The sequence below is a fragment of the Lineus longissimus genome, chromosome 11 (genome assembly GCF_910592395.1).
Source record: "Lineus longissimus chromosome 11, tnLinLong1.2, whole genome shotgun sequence".
NCBI classification, from domain to species: Eukaryota; Metazoa; Nemertea; class Pilidiophora; order Heteronemertea; family Lineidae; genus Lineus; species Lineus longissimus.
This window is the reverse complement of record NC_088318.1, coordinates 12,090,985-12,113,238: the sequence shown is the minus strand read 5'-3', so window position 1 is coordinate 12,113,238 and position 22,254 is coordinate 12,090,985. Positions and strand designations below refer to the sequence as shown.

Below are 22,254 nucleotides of genomic sequence, written 5' to 3'. Positions count from 1 at the left end.
ATCTCTTTTGGGTTAAGGCAGTCTTGCATGGTTTATGGGCATATGATATCACTTGTTTTGTAATGCGGTTTGTATATATTGGCACATCACATCAAAGTTTGATTGGCGAAGTGCTTTCAAATGCATTTAACACCAGCCAAAACTTTGTCCAAAATGTGATGACTCATATCACCTCTCTCCACAAACTTAAAGGAAAGGTTTTTTGCATTCCTTACCCAAGTACGCGGTGCCATTTATTTCGATAGACCAATGTATGGAGTTCAACAGACTTAGAAGCGGGCTTAGAGGAGTGAGATTTGAAATGAATTTAACTCAAGTCGATGTGTCAACATAGCGAATAAAAGGCAATTGGTAAAACATGACTGATATATTTTGATTTCTCTGCTCAACACCTTGCTGTGTCTCAACCAGATTAGGACCAATGACTTGAACAAAACGATATGCAGGACATATGATTTGCATGGTTATTATTTAGGGTGGAATGCACTCTCCACGCCTTGACTTGGTGAAACGATTTATGGCAAAAGCCATTATAGTTTTTCTTACTGTTTGATCAACAAATGGCAATACTTCTGATCGGACTGCCCCAGCCTGACTTTCATACAAATATTCATTTGATGTTGATTTTAAAATATGCAAAGCGTACGCAAACAACAGTAAAAGAGCATATTCCAAGCATATAGCATGCGCACTATATTAACGTACAAGTTCACTTCGGAATGGTTTTCGCCCCATTCCTCTTCCAATGAGAAAGGGCGTGGCTCGGACTCTAGACCAGGGGTCAAGAGGTCCTTAGTTCGAACGCCACATATCGGCGTGAGACTCGAGACAGTATAGATGAAGTCGTGAGCATTTCGTTAATGGATCAATTTTGATTTGATTGACAAATTCAGGGATAAATTCCAATTTATCATACATTTGGTCACCTTCCAGATACTATCTCAAATGTTGAGCTGAATGGCCAATAATGAACAATAGTATTAATGAAAGGACAGCTCAAGCAGAAACAAGGAGGTTCGGTCTTCGTAACGATTTGCCTTTTTTCCCATGTTACAGAGCATTGGTTTTAAACTTCCACCTGTAGGAGATGGTCTTGTCATGTGACCAACTACATTCTCCAAAGCAGACATAATAGTTCAAGCCTCACCACAATATACAATCACTCCGCCGGAGTATGAGAGAATCCAATGGAGGTTCGAAACGACCCCTGTCCAACAATAAGAAATCGGGCAATAAACAAGGCGGTCGAACAGCGTATAATTAACGTGACCTTTAATCTAATCATAAATCGACATGAACTCGTAGACATTCCAGCACTATTCATAGCTGAATTGGTCTGTTCCACGACAAGAGTACTTGGATCAGAATGTATAAAGCTCATAATTGTACAAGAATGCACGTTTAAGAGAAGGTGAAAATGTTGGATGGACATAAAAAGTATTTAACCATGAAGGACCAATGGTTTTCAATAAACAATGATAGATAGACAGTAGCTGTCATTGGCAGGACATCGTTCCACTCACTGACTGGCGTTAACGATATAGCAGCTTAGTATTGAAACTAATCTGCTGTTAAACCGACGAAGGCAGAAAACATGTACTGCCTTCGAAAAAGAAGGGCAGTCCAGTCGTCATCCTCAAAGGCGTAGTCTTCCTGTGGGGCCGTTGTCGAAGTATAGGAAATGATGTGAGAATAGCCTTCTTCTTCATTTTCTCCTCGTCCTCGTCTTCGTCCTCCTCCTCGTCCTCCTCCTCGTCCTCCTCCTCGTCCTCCTCCTCGTCCTCCTCCTCGTCCTCCTCGTCGTCTTCATCCTCCTCCTCGTCCTCCTCCTCGTCCTCCTCCTCGTCCTCCTCCTCGTCCTCCTCCTCGTCCTCCTCCTCGTCCTCCTCCTCGTCCTCCTCCTCGTCCTCCTCCTCGTCCTCCTCCTCGTCCTCCTCCTCGTCCTCCTCCTCGTCCTCCTCCTCGTCCTCCTCCTCGTCCTCCTCCTCGTCCTCCTCCTCGTCCTCCTCCTTCTCGTCTTCGTCCTCCTCCTCGTCCTCCTCGTCGTCTTCATCCTCCTCCTCGTCCTCCTCCTCGTCCTCCTCCTCGTCCTCCTCCTCGTCCTCCTCCTCGTCCTCCTCCTCGTCCTCCTCCTCGTCCTCCTCCTCGTCCTCCTCCTCGTCCTCCTCCTCGTCCTCCTCCTCGTCCTCCTCCTCGTCCTCCTCCTCGTCCTCCTCCTCGTCCTCCTCCTCGTCCTCCTCCTCCTCGTCCTCCTCCTCGTCCTCCTCCTCGTCCTCCTCCTCGTCCTCCTCCTCGTCCTCCTCCTCGTCCTCCTCCTCGTCCTCCTCCTCGTCCTCCTCCTCGTCCTCCTCCTCGTCCTCCTCCTCGTCCTCCTCCTCGTCCTCCTCCTCGTCCTCCTCCTCGTCCTCCTCCTCGTCCTCCTCCTCGTCCTCCTCCTCGTCCTCCTCCTCGTCCTCCTCCTCGTCCTCCTCCTCGTCCTCCTCCTCGTCCTCCTCCTCGTCCTCCTCCTCGTCCTCGTCCTTCTCGTCTTCGTCCTCCTCCTCGTCCTCCTCGTCGTCTTCATCCTCCTCCTCGTCCTCCTCGTCGTCTTCATCCTCCTCCTCGTCCTCCTCCTCGTCCTCCTCCTCGTCCTCCTCCTCGTCCTCCTCCTCGTCCTCCTCCTCGTCCTCCTCCTCGTCCTCCTCCTCGTCCTCCTCCTCGTCCTCCTCCTCGTCCTCCTCCTCGTCCTCCTCCTCGTCCTCCTCCTCGTCCTCCTCCTCGTCCTCCTCGTCCTCCTCCTCCTCCTCCTCCTCCTCCTCCTCGTCCTCCTCCTCGTCCTCCTCCTCGTCCTCCTCCTCGTCCTCCTCCTCGTCCTCCTCCTCGTCCTCGTCCTTCTCGTCTTCGTCCTCCTCACGCACATTCAACTTCTCCTTGACCTTCTTCTTCTCCTCTCCTCTTTGTTCTTTGCGGTGAAATTCTGAGAGAATGTTGAAGCAAGCGATCATTACACTTCTTTTCCATCAACAGTTGACCTCTGCGGATACAGAGAGCGGTCATTAAAGTCTCCAAAAGCAGCGTTTCCTTCGATATGGTCACTTCTTATGGAGAGTATTTGGACAAATTACAAATCGACCGGGGCGGAGTAGTTGGTGTTTAAAGAATTGATATGCTTGAGAACCGGCCTGGTGCGTTAACAACAAATGAAAATTGTCGATTTGACAATGGATTTATTGTATGGCCATGATTAGAATTAGCTGCGTTCCGATAAAAGTCATTTGAAGATGACGCTCTTATCGTTAGCCACTCACCTCAAAAAAGCCATCCTGAGATTCAGGGCCTTTTCAATCTTCTACGTCATGTGCAGATATCGAAACATCGAATAATTGCCTCCATATCATTATATGGCGCTATCATCTCTAAACGCTTTCACGGCGATCTGCATATGAGTGTATAGAAACTATCATCCATCACAAATTATTATATCCGACTAGATAATTCTACTAAGTCGCAATGAAAACCGCGGCCGCAATGGAGGAGGTATTTAAAAAGTTTACAATTAAGTTGAAAGCGTCTCCAAATTTAAAGATCTTTGGATCGAAATGACAGTCCTTAAACATAGAACATGTCTTAGACCAGTTAATGAAGAAATCCCCCTTCTCCATCAACGGTCCCCTTATTGTCTTCCACATTGCATGTTCAGTAATGTTGACTAGTACACTGCTCCCGTTTCTGTTCAAAACAGCACAGATGAAAGGAAATATATTTCTAAGACTCGGCAGTATTCTGGGCCCTAGATTTAACAAAACCCGACATATCGTTTTGGCCAAAGTAGGTCTCTATCAATAGCATTTTGCCGAGTTCGATGCCCACTTTATTCTACATTGCTTTCAAATGTAGGTCAAAGATTCTTCATGGGTTGAATTCCTTCGGCAGCATTCATTCGCCTCTGCAAGAGAATCATTCCTCCATTTCGGACCTGTGTGGGTTAATATCTATTTGCTAGGTGTAACAAGAATAAAATTCACTCTGTTTAACAAGTCCTAAAGGGGACTTTTAATTAAAGGGCGCTGAACAACGTTGCCATTGATGTGTCTCGAAAGCCTCCCCGTAGAAATTCCACTTTTAAGATAGTTTACTCGTAAGATTTTCCCGAAAAGGTGGTCGTTGGCACTTCTGCCGTTCCTTTCTCACGCCCATGAGACTGAGTGTTCTCAGTCGTCGCATGATCTGCTAGAGTTGTCGTCCATTGCACAAGTGAGAATAGCTGATGATATGATGATATAATTGCACGCTGCAGCAGGGTCACACACTGCTGTTGCGCGTCATGAGATTATACTACCAGTATTCCCTGCTGCAGAATTATTGGGAAACTCTTCGGCGACGACATTATTGGACCATTGTTGGCATTTTATTTCGATCTGATTTATATCGATATTGCCAATCTCGTCAGTAAACATCGATACACCAGGTGTTGTAAGCGCATTCGGTCAGTCTGGCGGATTCTGCACCTTCAACAAAGGCGTACCAACGTAAAACCGCATATAACACGGCGGTCATGACACAGCTCTGATAGCAGTATTGATTTGCAGTATCACAAAGTCATGCATGACGTAACAAATATGACAGCCAATCAGATACTAATAACAGTTCCCTGCTAGATTTGCCCCATCCTCGAAAATCCAGAGTCAGTCGTATCCTCCTCCAGTCGCACACGCTCGGTCGTTATTGCCGTGTATTGGCCTGAGGTTCAGGATGGATTTTCTCAAGTTAAGAGCGAACGACATCAAGACAGTTGATACCGTGGTGCGCAATGCCATCGTTAATTTCGGTTATCTTCGAAGCACTTTATGTGACAACGAGTGAAAACCATCTGGACATACAAGGCTCTGAGATCGCCCTCCATACTCTCTCCAAAAAGGGGATTCGGATTTGTTTGGGCGAGATTGAGACAGCATGTGCATGTCGGTGGCAGTTCCATTCTGACTGGTCAATAACGGATTAGTGACCGCTTGGATAGAACACAGTGCATTGGCCTCGTCCTTCCGCTAAGAAGACTCAATTGAGATGACGAATGTACTGCCTCGAGAGTTTTATAGCAACGACATGATTATATCAAAAATGGGCTTTAGGAAAACGGATGAGTAGTCGTGCAATAATCTTGATTTTTCAATTGCATCAAGGAGCGCATTCGACTTGTAGGCCAGGCAATATAAACCATGTAGGCGTCCTTGGTAACCAACGCGTTGAAGTAGATTCTAAGGAACTGTAACCATAGCAATGTAATCAGAAACATTAATAAATCATTGATTTGGTTTGCATGGATTCAGCTCTTGTCCAGAAAAGACTATAGGGTTGCTTTTTGGCTCACCGGTATAATAGTGAGTCTATACAATACTACGGTATCCATCGTCCGTCGTCGTCGTCATCGGTGAACAATTCACAAGACAGTGGCTTTTTACGGGCCTATTACTTAACCACTAGATCTAGGAGCTTGAAACTTATTACGTATGACCCCCTTCAGGTCGTTGACCTCTGACACTGAATTTCGGTCCGATCTGATACTTATCTTTGTCACCAGGGGGCCAAAAACTGAACACGTTAAAACTGCTCAATCGGCGTTCGAAACAAACTCTAGCGCAAGCTGAACTGAGCGTTATATCTTCTTCAGTAAATTTCATTTAGACAATAGTACCGTTAGGGCTTAACGCCAACGTTACTTCTAACGCCCGCTGAATGAGCAACCGGACCCTGCGCCACAATGAACACGAGCATTTAGGTAGTTGCTTATAGCGCCTTTGATTCATTTGATGGCCAGGGAGGTGAAATATAGCCAAAGACAAATTGTTTTTTGAAAACATGTCTAGAGGCCAAAGAGCGGAACAAGTGGTGACACTCCACTAAAGCACCAACACTGCGGACGCAGTAGACCGGCCACGTCCGTGCCCCCATGAGAAAGCATGAATAAATTAGAATGACGAGACTGCCCCATCAGTGTTGAAATCGCTACGCATACTCCGGCGTAGTGAGGTGGTGCTTGAATATCATGGCCTTTGAATATTCCAACCACGCTTGTTAGTGCTGCCACCTCGATACCAATTATCCAACTTGAATGGGTCTCTCCAGCGGTACCAAGGTTACCTGCGTTGTCTTACTCCAAGTCCAATCGCCACCTTCGTATCAGGCGGTCTTGATCGTTAGACCTGGTTGCAAGGACTCTGCAATCTCGGAGCTACGGTGGCCCATTAGGGACATCATGTTTTTTTTTAGATTCAAATACGATTTTTTTTTCTCGAATTTTCTCCACGGAATTAAGTATTTTCTCCACGGAATTAAGTATTTTCTCCACGGAAATAAATACTTTTCTCCACGGAAATAACATTTATCTCCACGGAAATAACATTTATCTCCACGGAAATAAATACTTTTCTCCACGGAAATAAATACTTTTCTCCACGGAAATAACATTTATCTCCACGGAAATAACATTTATCTCCACGGAAATAAATACTTTTCTCCACGGAAATAAATATTTTTCTCCACGGAAATAACATTTATCTCCACGGAAATAAATACTTTTCTCCACGGAAATAAATACTTTTCTCCACGGAATTAAGTATTTTCTCCGCGGAAATAACATTTATCTCCACGGAAATAAATACTTTTCTCCACGGAAATAAATACTTTTCTCCACGGAATTAAGTATTTTCTCCGCGGAAATAACATTTATCTCCACGGAAATAAATACTTTTCTCCACGGAAATAAATACTTTTCTCCACGGAATTAAGTATTTTCTCCACGGAAATAACATTTATCTCCACGGAAATAAATACTTTTCTCCACGGAAATAAATACTTTTCTCCACGGAATTAAGTATTTTCTCCGCGGAAATAACATTTATCTCCACGGAAATAAATACTTTTCTCCACGGAATTAAGTATTTTCTCCGCGGAAATAACATTTATCTCCACGGAAATAAATACTTTTCTCCACGGAAATAAATACTTTTCTCCACGGAATTAAGTATTTTCTCCACGGAAATAAATACTTTTCTCCACGGAATTAAGTATTTTCTCCGCGGAAATAAATAATTGATTCCGCTGATATGATTGGTCCTGCATTTTAGAGGACGAGGTCAAGGTGAAACTATTAACCCTTAAACCCCAACCTTGCGGTAGGCTCGGGAACCAAGCTGTACAGGCGCTGCCCGCTGGAACACGAGGCCGCTTGTCAATCCCGTTTGACATTGTCAGATCTGACTATACGTGTATAGTGTTGGCATGAAGACTGTGGAAGATGTAAGTAACACGATGATTGTCAGATTTGATACGTTTTGAATCATAAAAATGCAGTTGGTAGCATCTTTGTAGAGTGGCCTAGTATCAGTGAAGAAAACGGTACGTGGAGACCCACTGCCGATGTTATGTATAGCTAGCTATCGCGCGCAGTAGCTAGCTATACATAACATCGGCAGTGGGTCTCCACGTACCGTTTTCTTCACTGATACTAGGCCACTCTACAAAGATGCTACCAACTGCATTTTTATGATTCAAAACGTATCAAATCTGACAATCATCGTGTTACTTACATCTTCCACAGTCTTCATGCCAACACTATACACGTATAGTCAGATCTGACAATGTCAAACGGGATTGACAAGCGGCCTCGTGTTCCAGCGGGCAGCGCCTGTACAGCTTGGTTCCCGAGCCTACCGCAAGGTTGGGGTTTAAGGGTTAATAGTTTCACCTTGACCTCGTCCTCTAAAATGCAGGACCAATCATATCAGCGGAATCAATTATTTATTTCCGCGGAGAAAATACTTAATTCCGTGGAGAAAAGTATTTATTTCCGTGGAGAAAAGTATTTATTTCCGTGGAGATAAATGTTATTTCCGCGGAGAAAATACTTAATTCCGTGGAGAAAAGTATTTATTTCCGTGGAGAAAAGTATTTATTTCCGTGGAGATAAATGTTATTTCCGTGGAGATAAATGTTATTTCCGTGGAGAAAAGTATTTATTTCCGTGGAGAAAAGTATTTATTTCCGTGGAGATAAATGTTATTTCCGTGGAGAAAAGTATTTATTTCCGTGGAGAAAAGTATTTATTTCCGTGGAGATAAATGTTATTTCCGTGGAGAAAAATATTTATTTCCGTGGAGAAAAGTATTTATTTCCGTGGAGAAAAGTATTTATTTCCGTGGAGATAAATGTTATTTCCGCGGAGAAAATACTTAATTCCGTGGAGAAAAGTATTTATTTCCGTGGAGAAAAGTATTTATTTCCGTGGAGATAAATGTTATTTCCGTGGAGATAAATGTTATTTCCGTGGAGAAAAGTATTTATTTCCGTGGAGAAAAGTATTTATTTCCGTGGAGATAAATGTTATTTCCGTGGAGAAAAGTATTTATTTCCGTGGAGAAAAGTATTTATTTCCGTGGAGATAAATGTTATTTCCGTGGAGAAAAATATTTATTTCCGTGGAGAAAAGTATTTATTTCCGTGGAGATAAATGTTATTTCCGTGGAGATAAATGTTATTTCCGTGGAGAAAAGTATTTATTTCCGTGGAGAAAAGTATTTATTTCCGTGGAGATAAATGTTATTTCCGTGGAGAAAAATATTTATTTCCGTGGAGAAAAGTATTTATTTCCGTGGAGAAAAGTATTTATTTCCGTGGAGATAAATGTTATTTCCGTGGAGAAAAATATTTATTTCCGTGGAGAAAAGTATTTATTTCCGTGGAGATAAATGTTATTTTCGTGGAGATAAATGTTATTTCCGTGGAGAAAAGTATTTATTTCCGTGGAGAAAAGTATTTATTTCCGTGGAGATAAATGTTATTTCCGTGGAGAAAAATATTTATTTCCGTGGAGAAAAGTATTTATTTCCGTGGAGAAAAGTATTTATTTCCGTGGAGATAAATGTTATTTCCGTGGAGAAAAGTATTTATTTCCGTGGAGAAAAGTATTTATTTCCGTGGAGATAAATGTTATTTCCGTGGAGAAAAATATTTATTTCCGTGGAGAAAAGTATTTATTTCCGTGGAGAAAAGTATTTATTTCCGTGGAGATAAATGTTATTTCCGCGGAGAAAATACTTAATTCCGTGGAGAAAAGTATTTATTTCCGTGGAGAAAAGTATTTATTTCCGTGGAGATAAATGTTATTTCCGTGGAGATAAATGTTATTTCCGTGGAGAAAAGTATTTATTTCCGTGGAGAAAAGTATTTATTTCCGTGGAGATAAATGTTATTTCCGTGGAGAAAAGTATTTATTTCCGTGGAGAAAAGTATTTATTTCCGTGGAGATAAATGTTATTTCCGTGGAGAAAAATATTTATTTCCGTGGAGAAAAGTATTTATTTCCGTGGAGATAAATGTTATTTCCGTGGAGATAAATGTTATTTCCGTGGAGAAAAGTATTTATTTCCGTGGAGAAAAGTATTTATTTCCGTGGAGATAAATGTTATTTCCGTGGAGAAAAATATTTATTTCCGTGGAGAAAAGTATTTATTTCCGTGGAGAAAAGTATTTATTTCCGTGGAGATAAATGTTATTTCCGTGGAGAAAAATATTTATTTCCGTGGAGAAAAGTATTTATTTCCGTGGAGATAAATGTTATTTCCGTGGAGATAAATGTTATTTCCGTGGAGAAAAGTATTTATTTCCGTGGAGAAAAGTATTTATTTCCGTGGAGATAAATGTTATTTCCGTGGAGAAAAATATTTATTTCCGTGGAGAAAAGTATTTATTTCCGTGGAGATAAATGTTATTTCCGTGGAGAAAAGTATTTATTTCCGTGGAGAAAAGTATTTATTTCCGTGGAGATAAATGTTATTTCCGTGGAGATAAATGTTATTTCCGTGGAGAAAAGTATTTATTTCCGTGGAGAAAATACTTAATTCCGTGGAGAAAATACTTAATTCCGTGGAGAAAATTCGAGAAAAAAAAATCGTATTTGAATCTAAAAAAAAACATGATGTCCCTAATGGGCCACCGTACGGAGCTGTGTGTGTCAAGATGAATATAGCTGCGTTAGTTTTTGCGCATTCTCCATATTACACTCCTAAAGCAGTGGTGGCGTTCAAACTAAAGTCTTTCCTCACTCAGAAGACACTATACAGAAGGAGTACCAAAAGAACTTTAACCAGTTTGTAAAACCCCTCTGAAAATGCCACACAAGCAACTTATATGACGTTGGTTAGAAAACGCTGTTGAAAATTAAATTGGGTTAATGCAATAACGATGTCATATTGACCGCCGCCTAAAATCTGACGTCATGAGAGAGTCGGTGACGTGAGGTACATGTGACTGAATGCTAATTCTCACAGATTTCCCATAATTCTAAGCAATTTATCAGCCATGTTCTCAATCAATGCGGAAGTGTGCTAAATGGTCTTTACCTGATCATCTAAAATATTCTCAAGTGACCTGAAAATTACTGTTATCACAGTAGAATATGATATGATAAAATAACCCATGCACAACGCAAGGCATTTAAAAGATTCGTCAATGAATACCCCTTGTTTTCATTCCGTCTGCATGACCAATTAATGAATGCTCCCTTAACCCCACCCAGTGCCTGTCAAACCGAGTTGACGTGTGTGGTTGCTGTGAGGCTAAAAACCTCTAATTTCGAGGACTGGACATGAAAATCGGACTAGAATAGCGGCGTATGGGTTCCAAAAGTGTTCAGTTTGTGATCTAATATATTGTGAACGGATCCAGGAGGCCCTCAACGGTGTCTGATCGACATTTGTTGAGTATTTCTTGGGGTATTCATTGCCAGTCGGCAAGTCTCATTTCGTCCACAGCCAGTGCACTGGAATAACACAGTACATGAGTATGGGGTGCTTTCCTAGACCTAATAAGGAGGATGAGGACGATAAAATTCGACGTGAAGCTAACAAGAAGATCGAAAAGCAACTTGCTAAGGATAAGCAGTTGTATCGAGCTACACATAGGCTACTCTTATTAGGTTAGTAGGCATGTCGTTTTGGCCAGGTTTATGGATTTGCTCGAGCTTTTCCGAGGTGGAGTCCTGAAATTATTCATATTCTAATGAAGTGTCCTTGTGTTGATGGTGTGTTTTTCGTTTATTTTTAGGGGCTGGAGAATCAGGGAAGTCAACAATTGTAAAGCAGATGCGAATTTTGCACGTCAATGGCTTTGGACCGGAGTAAGTAGCACAGTTTTTCTGTATTTTCAATCTAAGTCTACCGGAATCGTGCACTCGTGCACAGTGTTCGCCCTGTACATTCATAAAACGAAAATGAGGCTGTGAGATTGGCTAAGTTTCATGCCGATTTGCTCGCTTTTGTGGGTTTATTACGGTCTTTTCGAAGCTAATCTGTGTTCATATGGTTTCAGGGAAAAGAAACAAAAGATAGAGGATATCAAAAAGAATATTAGAGATGCAATATTGGTGAGTAATTTTTAATTATGGTTTGATGTTTTGGTATGTCCACAGAGAAAGTAGCCATTTTCCAAAATGGCCACCATGGATTGTATTTTGTGGAAGCCAGTCACTCAGAACTGTGTTTGTTGGGTTATAGACACGCTAGGAAGGATATGACCATGTAAATGCTGTTGACATTGTTTGGCCTTATTATGAGAGTACCACAGAAAGTGTTGTCATTGCATTGTTTTCTTGTACTTGTAAAAAATACTGTATGATGATCTGTTGCTAAAAAGACTTGAATGTCAATTGTCATGATGTTGTCAATTGTCAAATAATGGGCCTTTTTGACAAAGACAAACCGTGGCCAAAACAAAACAAATGCGCACGCTCAGAACTTGGTGGAAGGCCTAAGGAAACTTCGGACTATGTGACCCTTTGTTCCAGGAGAAACGCACGACTAATCAGCGTCCAAACAAACTTCTTCGAAAAGGTCGATCGAGGCAGATCTGGGTCTGGCTATTTGCATTGCTAATGACGGTGCATTAAAAAGATGCTTTGCTCCACTAAGATTTTTACATACATGTGTATTTGTCTGGTAGAAAGTCATAAACACTGTCGGACACTTTTCTGCATTAGCCACAGTTCCTCAAGTGGTCGCCCTGCATCAGTGCATGGTCTATTGGAGATTTGGCCTGTTCAGGATTACCAACAAGCCATATATCTACAAGACGGAGGGTATCAGTGAGCAGCCACTTACTACTGAGATATTTGCTACATCTTTGTACTCGTAGTCTACAGTAGACTATGCCGTTGTCATTGATGGATTCTGACAGACATGGCAGAGAGTGAGAGAGAAAAGAGGCTGTCCTCCTTTTATCACATGTATCAGTAAATGCATCATTCCCCCCAAATTTCCGAGTTGACAAAAGTGGCCTGCCAGTCTAACTGGATGGCAGTGGTGCCCCCTGATATCACACCATCCACAACACAAGGCCATTAGCATGTCTAACAACTCCAGTTTCAGCATTCAGTTTTTTATTAAATACATTTTACACATTGGAATCTAAGAGTGCCTGATCACAGCATTTTGTCCATGTCATGTTATGACTGAACTTCCCAAGAAGATTCTTTTAGTGACACTTTATTGAACTCCCTTTGAAATGAACACTGCAGAGGGAAATGGACTTTTGGAAAAATCGATAACTTCCCCTACCCCAAGAGCGGCTAAATTTTAGATACGGGGTGTACCCAAGACCTGTTATTGAAAGAGCCGTTTTTGCTTTATCATGTGCGTTTAAAATGTTGTATTTTGTCCTTTAAAAAGCATTATATTCATAGTCTTTTATTCATCAGTGGCTCTTGTTTGACTTTACTTCGATCGAGTCTTCTTTGAGAAATAGAAATAAATTTCTTTTTCCTATTGTTTTTTATAGATCATCACAGGTGCAATGAGGGTATTATATGAATCATGATAAAACGATTTACCTTTCGTTCTTTTTAGACAATTACGGGTGCAATGAGCACGTTGAATCCACCAGTACAGTTAGAAAATCCAGCCAACCAGCACCGAGTGGATTATATACAAGATGTTGCTAGTTCGGCGGACTTTGATTATCCAGAGGTAGGTCAAAGCGTGTGACACGCATTTGATTGAAACACCCTCCTGAGGACGCCAGGGCTTCTTTTTAGGCCTGTTTCCTTCAAGGTTTTGTGTAACAGCACAATTTCAACAGGCGTTGAATTTAAGATTTCCCTCTGCTAAATTGGTTTGGCAGACTCCACATGTGAGTGAGTGAGTGGGATAGTGGTAGGACTAGGAGTACCATTCTCATTTAGTCCGGTCATGGGTTCAACACTCTACTGGATGACTGATGTTTGGCCTCCGTGTCCTCATATGAGACGCCTGACCTTGCAGTGCTTCTGTCCTTGGAATGAGATGTTTGTTATCCTACCCCCACGACACCACTTCAGAACCCTCAAACCTCGAGCTGTAAATCATTAATGGACATTATGCTCACTGAGCTGACTATGCGGCATTCATCTCTTCTATGAAAATTGAGCAGGAGTTAGTTGTACCCTGAATGGATATGAGCACAGTTGCCCGATATCGTTTATAGAGCTAATAATGTCCTAGTTGACGCCCAACTCTCAACTCAATTTTTTTTAGCACTTTGGGAGCCATGTGACAGTGACCTAGGATATACACCACATAATTATTATTCATCATGTGACGGCATGTTCTAAAAATAGCATCCCGTTAACAGCCGTTTCCACTGGAAATAGAAAATGAGGTTATTTATAGCTCGGGCGCCATCGGTTATCCGGGTGGCGCGGCCACAATGGGCTTCAGAAGTAGGTTAAGTTATTCACCGTTAAGCCACAAACTGCCAACTTATGAAAATGTGGGTGAAATAATTGTTGGTTGGTGATGCATGCATACTGAGTAGTGTGTGTGTGTTTTGTGCACTTCTACTTGCCGTGGTTATAAATAGGGGCCATGCGTTATTCATCATTCTCTCCCGTCAAAAATATGCTCAGATGTGCTCTGTATGATGAATGATAAATTTGTTGGTGTGCATTCTGACTGAGCTTCTTAACAATTCAGGATCAGGAGTCAGTTGTGTTAAGAAAAAGCTTCCCTCATAGTGCATTTATATGCTGATCTTGGAACCTGTTCGGTTGCAAGAGGGTTAACTTGAAATTGACTTCAGTGTTTGCTGCCTAATCATCGTCTTCAATCACATGGTCTTGTACTCCCTTCAAAGGTAGCTGGGTTTGCAAAAACCTTGGTGGTCAAGATGGGTGGTATATTTCCTTGACTCATTTTTGCACCATGTCTTTTCAGATATTTTATGATCACACGGAAGCTTTGTGGAAGGACACAGGAGTCATAAGTTGTTTTGAAAGGGCTAACGAATACCAATTGATAGATTGTGCAAAATAGTAAGTAAAATTCTTAATTCTTGTTATAAACAGAGAACTTTGTGATAACGAATCTGAAGTTCTGTAATCAAAGTGGAAGTTTATTCTACTCTTGGCTGCAACATTTGCAAGGAAGAGGTGACTCCTAATGCGCCAAGAGTTCTTGACTGCTAATAGTTGATGAAGAATCATTTTTTCTGACTCATCCCAGTGTTTCTATGTACAGAGTTCTAGAGATTGGGTCTTTGATACATTAGAAGACACAAACCTTAAATATATGTAAAATAGTTCCTGATAAATGATGTGTGTTCTTTTTACCCTTTCTTTGATTTTGTATTGAAAATCTCTGGAGAAAAAGCACTTTTTAGGGACAAGATGCCCAATGATGATGATGATGGTGATGATGATGATGATAAGGTACAAAATCACATGCAGGTATCCAGCCGAGCCTGCATTTGATTTGATTCCTGATGGTTGTTCTCAAAATTTGTGCCATCATTGAGGAGAACGAGCGAATCCACCCCTCGGAGTCTCACCTCCACCACCACCAGTGGCTCATACTTTGGTTACCATGACACCCGGTCACAGAGTTTGTCTGCATAGCGTTGTTGATTTATTGCAATGGTTGTGTCTATAAATAGCTCCGGCTGAGGGAATTGATTTCGCCGGCATGAATAATGGCAATTGTAATTATTGCGGTGAAACTGGCTGAGGCTGTTTTAGGCATGTTTCTTCACTTCTATAATTTAGCATTGCTTGGCATTTATATTATTCAACGTGCGGTCTAAAAATAGCTTAACAACCCCCTGCCCCATTGGCAGCCGGTGAGAAAACTTCCTGTTTATCTCAAATAGTTTAGAAATCTTTCCCTTGGTCTCGAGGTTAAAATTTACAATCCCCGATCGGATATGATGTATTGTTTTCAAGATCGCATTCAACGATAGATCCTTTGAACAATGGCACTTATTTTGTCAATTGATGACCTTTTTTTGGTCTTGATAACTGTTGGACATTCCCGGGGAATCTTGGAATACTTGGTATCGAAAAAACTATTGTCGTTCACGTTCGTTGCATGATTTCGCTTGTCCCACCATGGGAGATCTGGTTTTAAAAAGATCAGCCTGTCTTCACGTTATGTTAAAAAATTGTCATGTGATCTTCAAGAAAGACTCAGGCTGTAGAATTTCTACTAAAGTACATTGATTATGGGCGTGAAGTTAGTGTGAGAAAGTTGCCTGATGAGTATATTCATGTCCCCATGATGAGTGATCGGCTTGCTTGGTCGGGGAGGTGTTAGCAGTTGTCTCTCATTCTTGGATAGCGACACTCAGTCACTGTGACCTATATGACAGTGTTCGATTTTCTCATGTCTGATCATCCTGGGCAACACAAGAGTCTGCTCAGACTGTTACTGCCTCATCAGAGCTGCAGCTTGTCCCAGTTTCTATAGCACTAATCAACTTTGGGAGTACTCTTAACTCCCCCTGGAGGGGATGCTGGTCCATCGCAGGATACCTCCCCAGTTCGACTGGTACCCATCACACCTGGGTGTGGTGTGGAAAGTAGGGTGGATGGATTTTCCCAAGATCCAAAGCGAGCAGTTTTGTACCACCTAAAAGGCAAGGTTCCACCAACAAGCAGGTGATTGCTGTGGGCATTTCAAAAGCCTTGGCGGTGAAGATATAACTCTGTGAGCGTCACTTTACTTCACTCCTTTGCATCGAAAAGTGCATAGAAAATCAAATTATGATTTCGTTTTTAGCCGGAATATTTTCGAATGCAAACGCGAACAACCCCAAAATTAGTTCAATTTAATGTGAAAACTTATTTTAAAAAGCTTTGATTGGATAGCCGCAGGTCTGATGACTTAACCATGTTGGCTTCAGGGGTTGGGTGATATTTTTCAAAGCTGCAGATTTTAAATGGGAAAACCTGGATTGATGGTAGGAGCAATGAGCATCACGACATGATACTTTCGATATGGGGGCCTTGGTATCAAAATGTAATGTGGCAGCATTTTTTGATATTCCACAAATGACTCAGCAAAATGTGCACCAATATGGCTGCTGGTGACAAAACCTGTTATGATAACCATCACATTCTTAAATACTGTCTGTTTCTGATCAACCGGTGCCTCTGTAAAATTGAACCATGAGCCTATGCTTTGAGCATTGATAATGCATGAAGTGTCGATGCTTTCCAAGCTGTTCTCTTTGCAATGTGTTACTGAAGATTGCAGATTATGTTGTCCTGACCTGATAAGCCCAACTGTCACCAGGTCACTGGCCCCTTGTTAGAGGTTTCTTCACATAGTGGTGTTCTCCCTCTTATCACTGCAAAATGTGCTGCATACCATGACATATTCTGTGTCGCATGCACATGGGTTTGGGCTTTCTGCTGTAGAAATCTAACTTCGCTACATCCTCGTCACTGTATTCCAGTTCCAATGAAGTTGAATCCATTGGGGATCGAAGGATGGTTGAGGGGGGGGGTTATGTCAAGTTCAAAGATGCCGTTATATTCTGTGGCGTGTCTGTGGGTTTGGGCCATCTTCCCCTAGACTTGTGCAAACCCAAAACCGAGCATTGGCCACGATCTCTTTAGTTAAATTACCAGTCCTCTGCATTTTTCTCTAGCACACCTTATTTCCCAGGGTGTGTCCTTATAAGAAGATTCTTCTAAATATAAGCCCCTGGCAGTTGGTTTTAAAAATTGCCACACTTGAAAACATCTAGAAAATATTAAACTTGATAAAATCACTTGTCTAAAAATAGTGCCACGGAAGAGGCTAAATAATGTAAAATGTAATTGATTATTGATAAGCAGCTATAAATAGAACATACCAGGCCCCTTGATGTATGCTATCGATCTGTCTTACCAGGTGCCATATGGTGCATTGTCTCCTGTTCCCATCACATAGCTGTACAACGATAGTATGGTTGCATGCCTAGTTGTAGCAGTAGTCACTGTCTGGGTTTACCGGTACACGTGCACCTTCTGTGGCAAGTTCGGGCGGAAAGGTGCCATGCGGGAAATGAAGCTTAGTGTGTGTCAAGCATGTACTCAAGTTTCAATGGTCTAACTGTAAGGAAACTGGGCGGAATGCGGAGGACGACTGAGTACGTCCGACGAACAGGATTGACTATATGAGGTGAACACGTAGAAAAAGAAGAAACTGTTTCTAAATGTTTGAGAAATGGAAGAAATTATGCACGTGGTCGTTCCTTCAGTATTGATGGGGAATGGTCAGTGACTCCAAGTTGACCGATGGTCATGTTGTCATCTTAAATTTCAGATGAAGAGGTCTTAGATCTGTGCAGTCTTGCAATGCCAACAACTTGACTTGGTGGGCCAAGATTCTAGGGGTGTATGAGGTGGGTTTCTCATTGACGTTTCTGTGACGATCGTGCTTTCTACAAGGGACGGGTGTTCCACAACCACAAACCCTGAGAACTGGGCGCTAGCATCTACTCCTTAGCCTTTCTGGCTGGGTAGGATGTACCACGAGTAGAACTCCCGTCAGGATAGCCTCAAGGGCATGGAGGTAGCCAAAGCAAACTGCTACGCCACCACATTATGGTCCCAGACTCCGTACTCGGCGAACTTTCAGCATATTCTTCATGCTATTCTTGTAAGTGATACCATGCTTCATGATGAATGGCTCAGATCAAATATTTGTTGTTTTTGAGTCAACTGCTACTTAACTTGGCGATATATGCCAATGGGGCAGGTTGAACTAGAAATGCTGAAGCTGTTGAATTGAAATAGGGTGTGTTCGTTTCTAGCGCTATCCAGGAAGATGTTTACATGATGAAATTAACAAAAATTTCTGTTCTAATTCAACACCTTGTCATTCTCGATATCAGTCCATGATTTTGAGTGATTCATATTGTTCATGTTTTGTTATATTGACCATAGTTACAGAGATGGTATGAGGAAGTTATGGTGAAGTCAGTCAGGCAGTCAGTCATTCTTGATATGGAGGTCTGGATGATCTCTTTTGAGACATTCCTCCCTCCTTGATGATCATAGAACCCATAGGTTATTCTTGTTATTCTTGTTATTGTTTTTAGCTCAGCTGACAAAGTCAGCGGAGCTAGTCAAATAGCTATTCGATTGGTGTCCGTCCTTCCACCCATCCTGCCATCCTTCCATCCAGCCATCTGTAGACAAAGTTGGGCATTTTGTAATCATACAACCGAGGCACTTCAAATCTAGTCTTGCTTATAAACACCGCAGAAAATGTTGCTTACGGAAAAAAATGTGGGCGATTCGACTCAAATTCAGCTCCCCAGGGGGCAAAATGCGTAAATGAAAAAACAATTTTTTGACGCTCTATTCCAGTAGATAAAAGCTTGAAATAAAGTTGAAAAGGTCCTCATGATACAGAAGTTTTGATATAAAATAGAATAGTGTCGATTTATATCACCAGTTGGCGGTAGTGAGCAAAACTGTTGTTCGACCCCGGATGACCCCGCTTTAAATTTCCCGCCGGTTACCTGGAGTACTATCATCAAGAAAATGGCGGTGACCTTTTTATTTCTACCGGAGCGATGATTTTGTAAGTGACAAATTTCTTTTTAAGCCTATACGGAAACGTATTTTGGTACGAAACTTTACACGTTTATAGAAAAGATCAACGAGAATGTGTTCAAATGCCCTCACAACGATGAGTTCAACAGAATTTGGTCAAAACAACCTTCGAATGGAGTCAACTTTCTTTGCGAAATTGAAGCGACGACCTCATTATTTATCGTAATTTATGCAGATCTGAGTCCAGCTGATGGGCGATGTTTTGATTTGTGTTCAAACTATTGGAAACTTCGGAAATTAGTTCTATTAGTTCTACTATTCTGTAGGAGTATATTATAGCCATTGATGTTGACAGCTAAAAGCACGAAAACTTTGTTCAGGTTTCTCGTCCAATCACGTGACCTCTCCAACACTCGATAATGCACTCTTTTCGTCCACGTTTTAGGCCAATCTTCGACCTGAACATGAAATCTAAATAAGCGCAGTACTTAAATCAGACGTTTCTCTCGCCTTGAAAACATTCCTGGGTAAAATCCATTGAGATTAGCCGAGTTAATCCACTTTTTCCGTGCCTAAAATCTCTGCCGCTGAATTCTATAAATAGAAACTAAAAACGTCGCGGCAGTGTGGTTCCTATGGCAAGCCAAAGCGGAATTTTATTCAAGACTTTAGAATTACCATTCAAGAAGTTAAATATAAGTTCAAGAAGGAAATATATGTTCAAGACTAAAATATGTTCAACCTTGAATCAAATGTTTTCAACCTTGAATAAAATATGTTCAACCTTGAATAAAATATGTTCAACCTTGAATAAAATATGTTCAACCTTGAATAAAATATGTCCAACCTTGAACAAAATATATTCAACCTTGAACAAAATATATTCAAGACTCACGTGACCATATTCAAGACGCACGTGACCACAAAATTGATGACGTAGAGCGTAGAATCTGTGGTACTTCTGATGCGTTCTGTTTCACGACATGATTGATTGCCTGTATAGCCTAAACACTCAAACATGTCAAAAGACAACGAGAATCCGATACAGTGGTGTCGGCCTTAAGAATGAAAGGTGAGAGGCATTGCGCATTTTGAACCCATAATTTGCCTGATATGTCTGTGAAACATGTATCGACTCTGACATTCACTCGGCATCCATGTCATGATGTGTAGGATTACAGTACATGTCAGGTGTAGGCGGCTAGGTACGTGTACAACCATGTGTCAAAACCTCATGCGAACAATTCGAGCTCCGAAACGCAACACAAGTACCATGGGTTCGGGAAAGTCCGGACGCGGGTTCGGGAAAGTCCGTAAAGCATCAAAACATGAGCAACTACGTCATCAATTTTGTGGTCACGTGCGTCTTGAATATGGTCACGTGAGTCTTGAATATATTTTGTTCAAGGTTGAATATATTTTGTTCAAGGTTGGACATATTTTATTCAAGGTTGAACATATTTTATTCAAGGTTGCACATATTTTATTCAAGGTTGAAAACATTTGATTCAAGGTTGAACATATTTTAGTCTTGAACATATATTTCCTTCTTGAACTTATATTTAACTTCTTTGAATGGTAATTCTAAAGTCTTGAATAAATTCCGCTTTGGCTTGCCATACATGACCCCCTAGGTCAGATGACCTGTGACACTAAATTTCTGTCCGATCTGGTTCTCTACTTGGCCACCAGGGGGCCAAATGTGGATATCTAAAAAGTGTGATATCTCGCTTATTAGTGACTTGTTTTTGATAAAACTTTTGTAGTAGGTACTCATAGCAAGGATACATCATATATTTTACGGGTTTTTAATTTGATCTACTTTTCAAGGTCGCAGAGGTCAAATGGCGTGAATTGGCCGTTTGAGTGTAACTATGGCACGTTTCTCAACCACCAAAGCTATGAGCTTGAAACTTGGTACATATAACCCCCTATATCAGATAACCTCTGGTGCTGAATTTCAGCCTGATCTGATTCTTGACTTTGCCACCAGGGGGCCAAAACAGAAAAAGTAAGAAGTGTAATAGCCTGCTTATTAGCAAATTGTTTTTGATGAACTTTTTATGGCAGGGACCCCTAGCAAGGTTACCTCAGATGTTGCACGATTTTTCGGATTTGACCTACTTTTCAAGGTCGCAGAGGTCAAATGGCGTAAATTTGCCGTTTGAGTGTAACTATGGCACGTTTCTCAACCGCAACAGTTATGAACTTGAAACTTTAAACAAATGACCCCCTAGGTCAGTTGACCTTTTACACTGAATTTTGGTTCGGTCTGATTATTGACTTGGCCACCAGGGGGCCCAAACTCAAAACTCAAAAAGTGTGATTTCTCGCTTATTACTGATTTGTTTTTGATAAAAGTTTCATGGTAGGTACTCCTAGCAAGGATACATCACATATCTTACGGGTTTTTGATTTGACCCACCTTTCAAGTTCACAGAGGTCAAAGTTGAAAACTTTACCGTTCTTGGTACGTTTCGTCGTTGTTCAATGTAAAGAGTTTTAATTTTGTGTAATGATGCATCTAAGAAGCCACTATTTGTATGCCAAGTTTCAGCCAGATCGGAATTCAAATATGGCCGAAATTGCATGTTTTGTGGGTTTTTCCTCGTATTGTGGCAATCCAAAGGTCGTGAGTTCAAACCCCGGTCAAGGACAGCCAAAAATATTTTTATTTTTCATCTTTTCCTTTTTTCTTTTCTGAGTTCTATGTTACATTTTTTTTCATTTTTTGATTTATTTGGTGCCATAGATTTAATTAGGCGGCCATCTTGGAAATCGTTTTTTGCCGATTGCTGTAGTGTAACGAGTGATGAAATTGTTATGGTCGGGTGGATGTGTCTACATCACATATCACCCTGGTTTGTTATTTGACCTACCTGTCAGGGTCACAGAGGTCAAAGTTAAAAATATATTCACCATTGTCATGGAGTGGCACGTTTCTTCACTATCATTTTCACCTAGACTCTACAAGCTTGGAACCACAAGTCTCGGATTCACCACTTGGCCAGGGCCGGCTCTGAACTGGTCACAGATGCATGTATAAATTATGAGAGGCCTACATACTGTAGCACTTTCTGTAACTGTCTACTAAAAATACTTACGGAGAGCACAATGGCCCCTGGCCGTTTCATTTGTAATTAAATGGTATTCATATAATGAGATCAATAGTAGTGTCCGTGTCAGATCCCATCATGGAGGTATTAATAATTATTTATACCTCCATGATCCCATCGTTCAACTAGTCTTCTCTCCCCAGGTGCCTCACACGGACCTTCACGTCCCCATACTCAAGACCAACTCTTACAATATCGCCCTCAAAACAACCCTGGAGTCATGAATTCACAGGTGCTCCTGTGAAATCTCAGTTCTAGTTTATTTATCAAACTTTATCGAGGGTTACCCGGTTAAGAATCGAATGGATG

The 22,254-nt window shown here is 41.4% G+C and overlaps 1 protein-coding gene across 2 annotated transcripts in view; it reads left to right on the top strand.

Annotated features, from left to right (window-relative positions):
• LOC135496282 (guanine nucleotide-binding protein G(s) subunit alpha) overlaps window positions 1–22,254 on the top strand; it is a 42,919-nt gene that overhangs the window by 1,924 nt on the left and 18,741 nt on the right. Inside the window, exons 1-5 of one of the 2 annotated variants that reach the window (XM_064785529.1) lie at window positions 10,486–10,951; window positions 11,080–11,152; window positions 11,344–11,398; window positions 12,876–12,995; window positions 14,220–14,317. In XM_064785529.1, the coding sequence (XP_064641599.1) occupies window positions 10,813–10,951; window positions 11,080–11,152; window positions 11,344–11,398; window positions 12,876–12,995; window positions 14,220–14,317 (485 nt within the window). In that variant the 5' untranslated portion in view covers window positions 10,486–10,812. Of the gene's footprint in view, window positions 1–10,485; window positions 10,952–11,079; window positions 11,153–11,343; window positions 11,399–12,875; window positions 12,996–14,219; window positions 14,318–22,254 lie in introns of those variants that run through there. The other variant, XM_064785530.1, reaches the window with a different exon arrangement.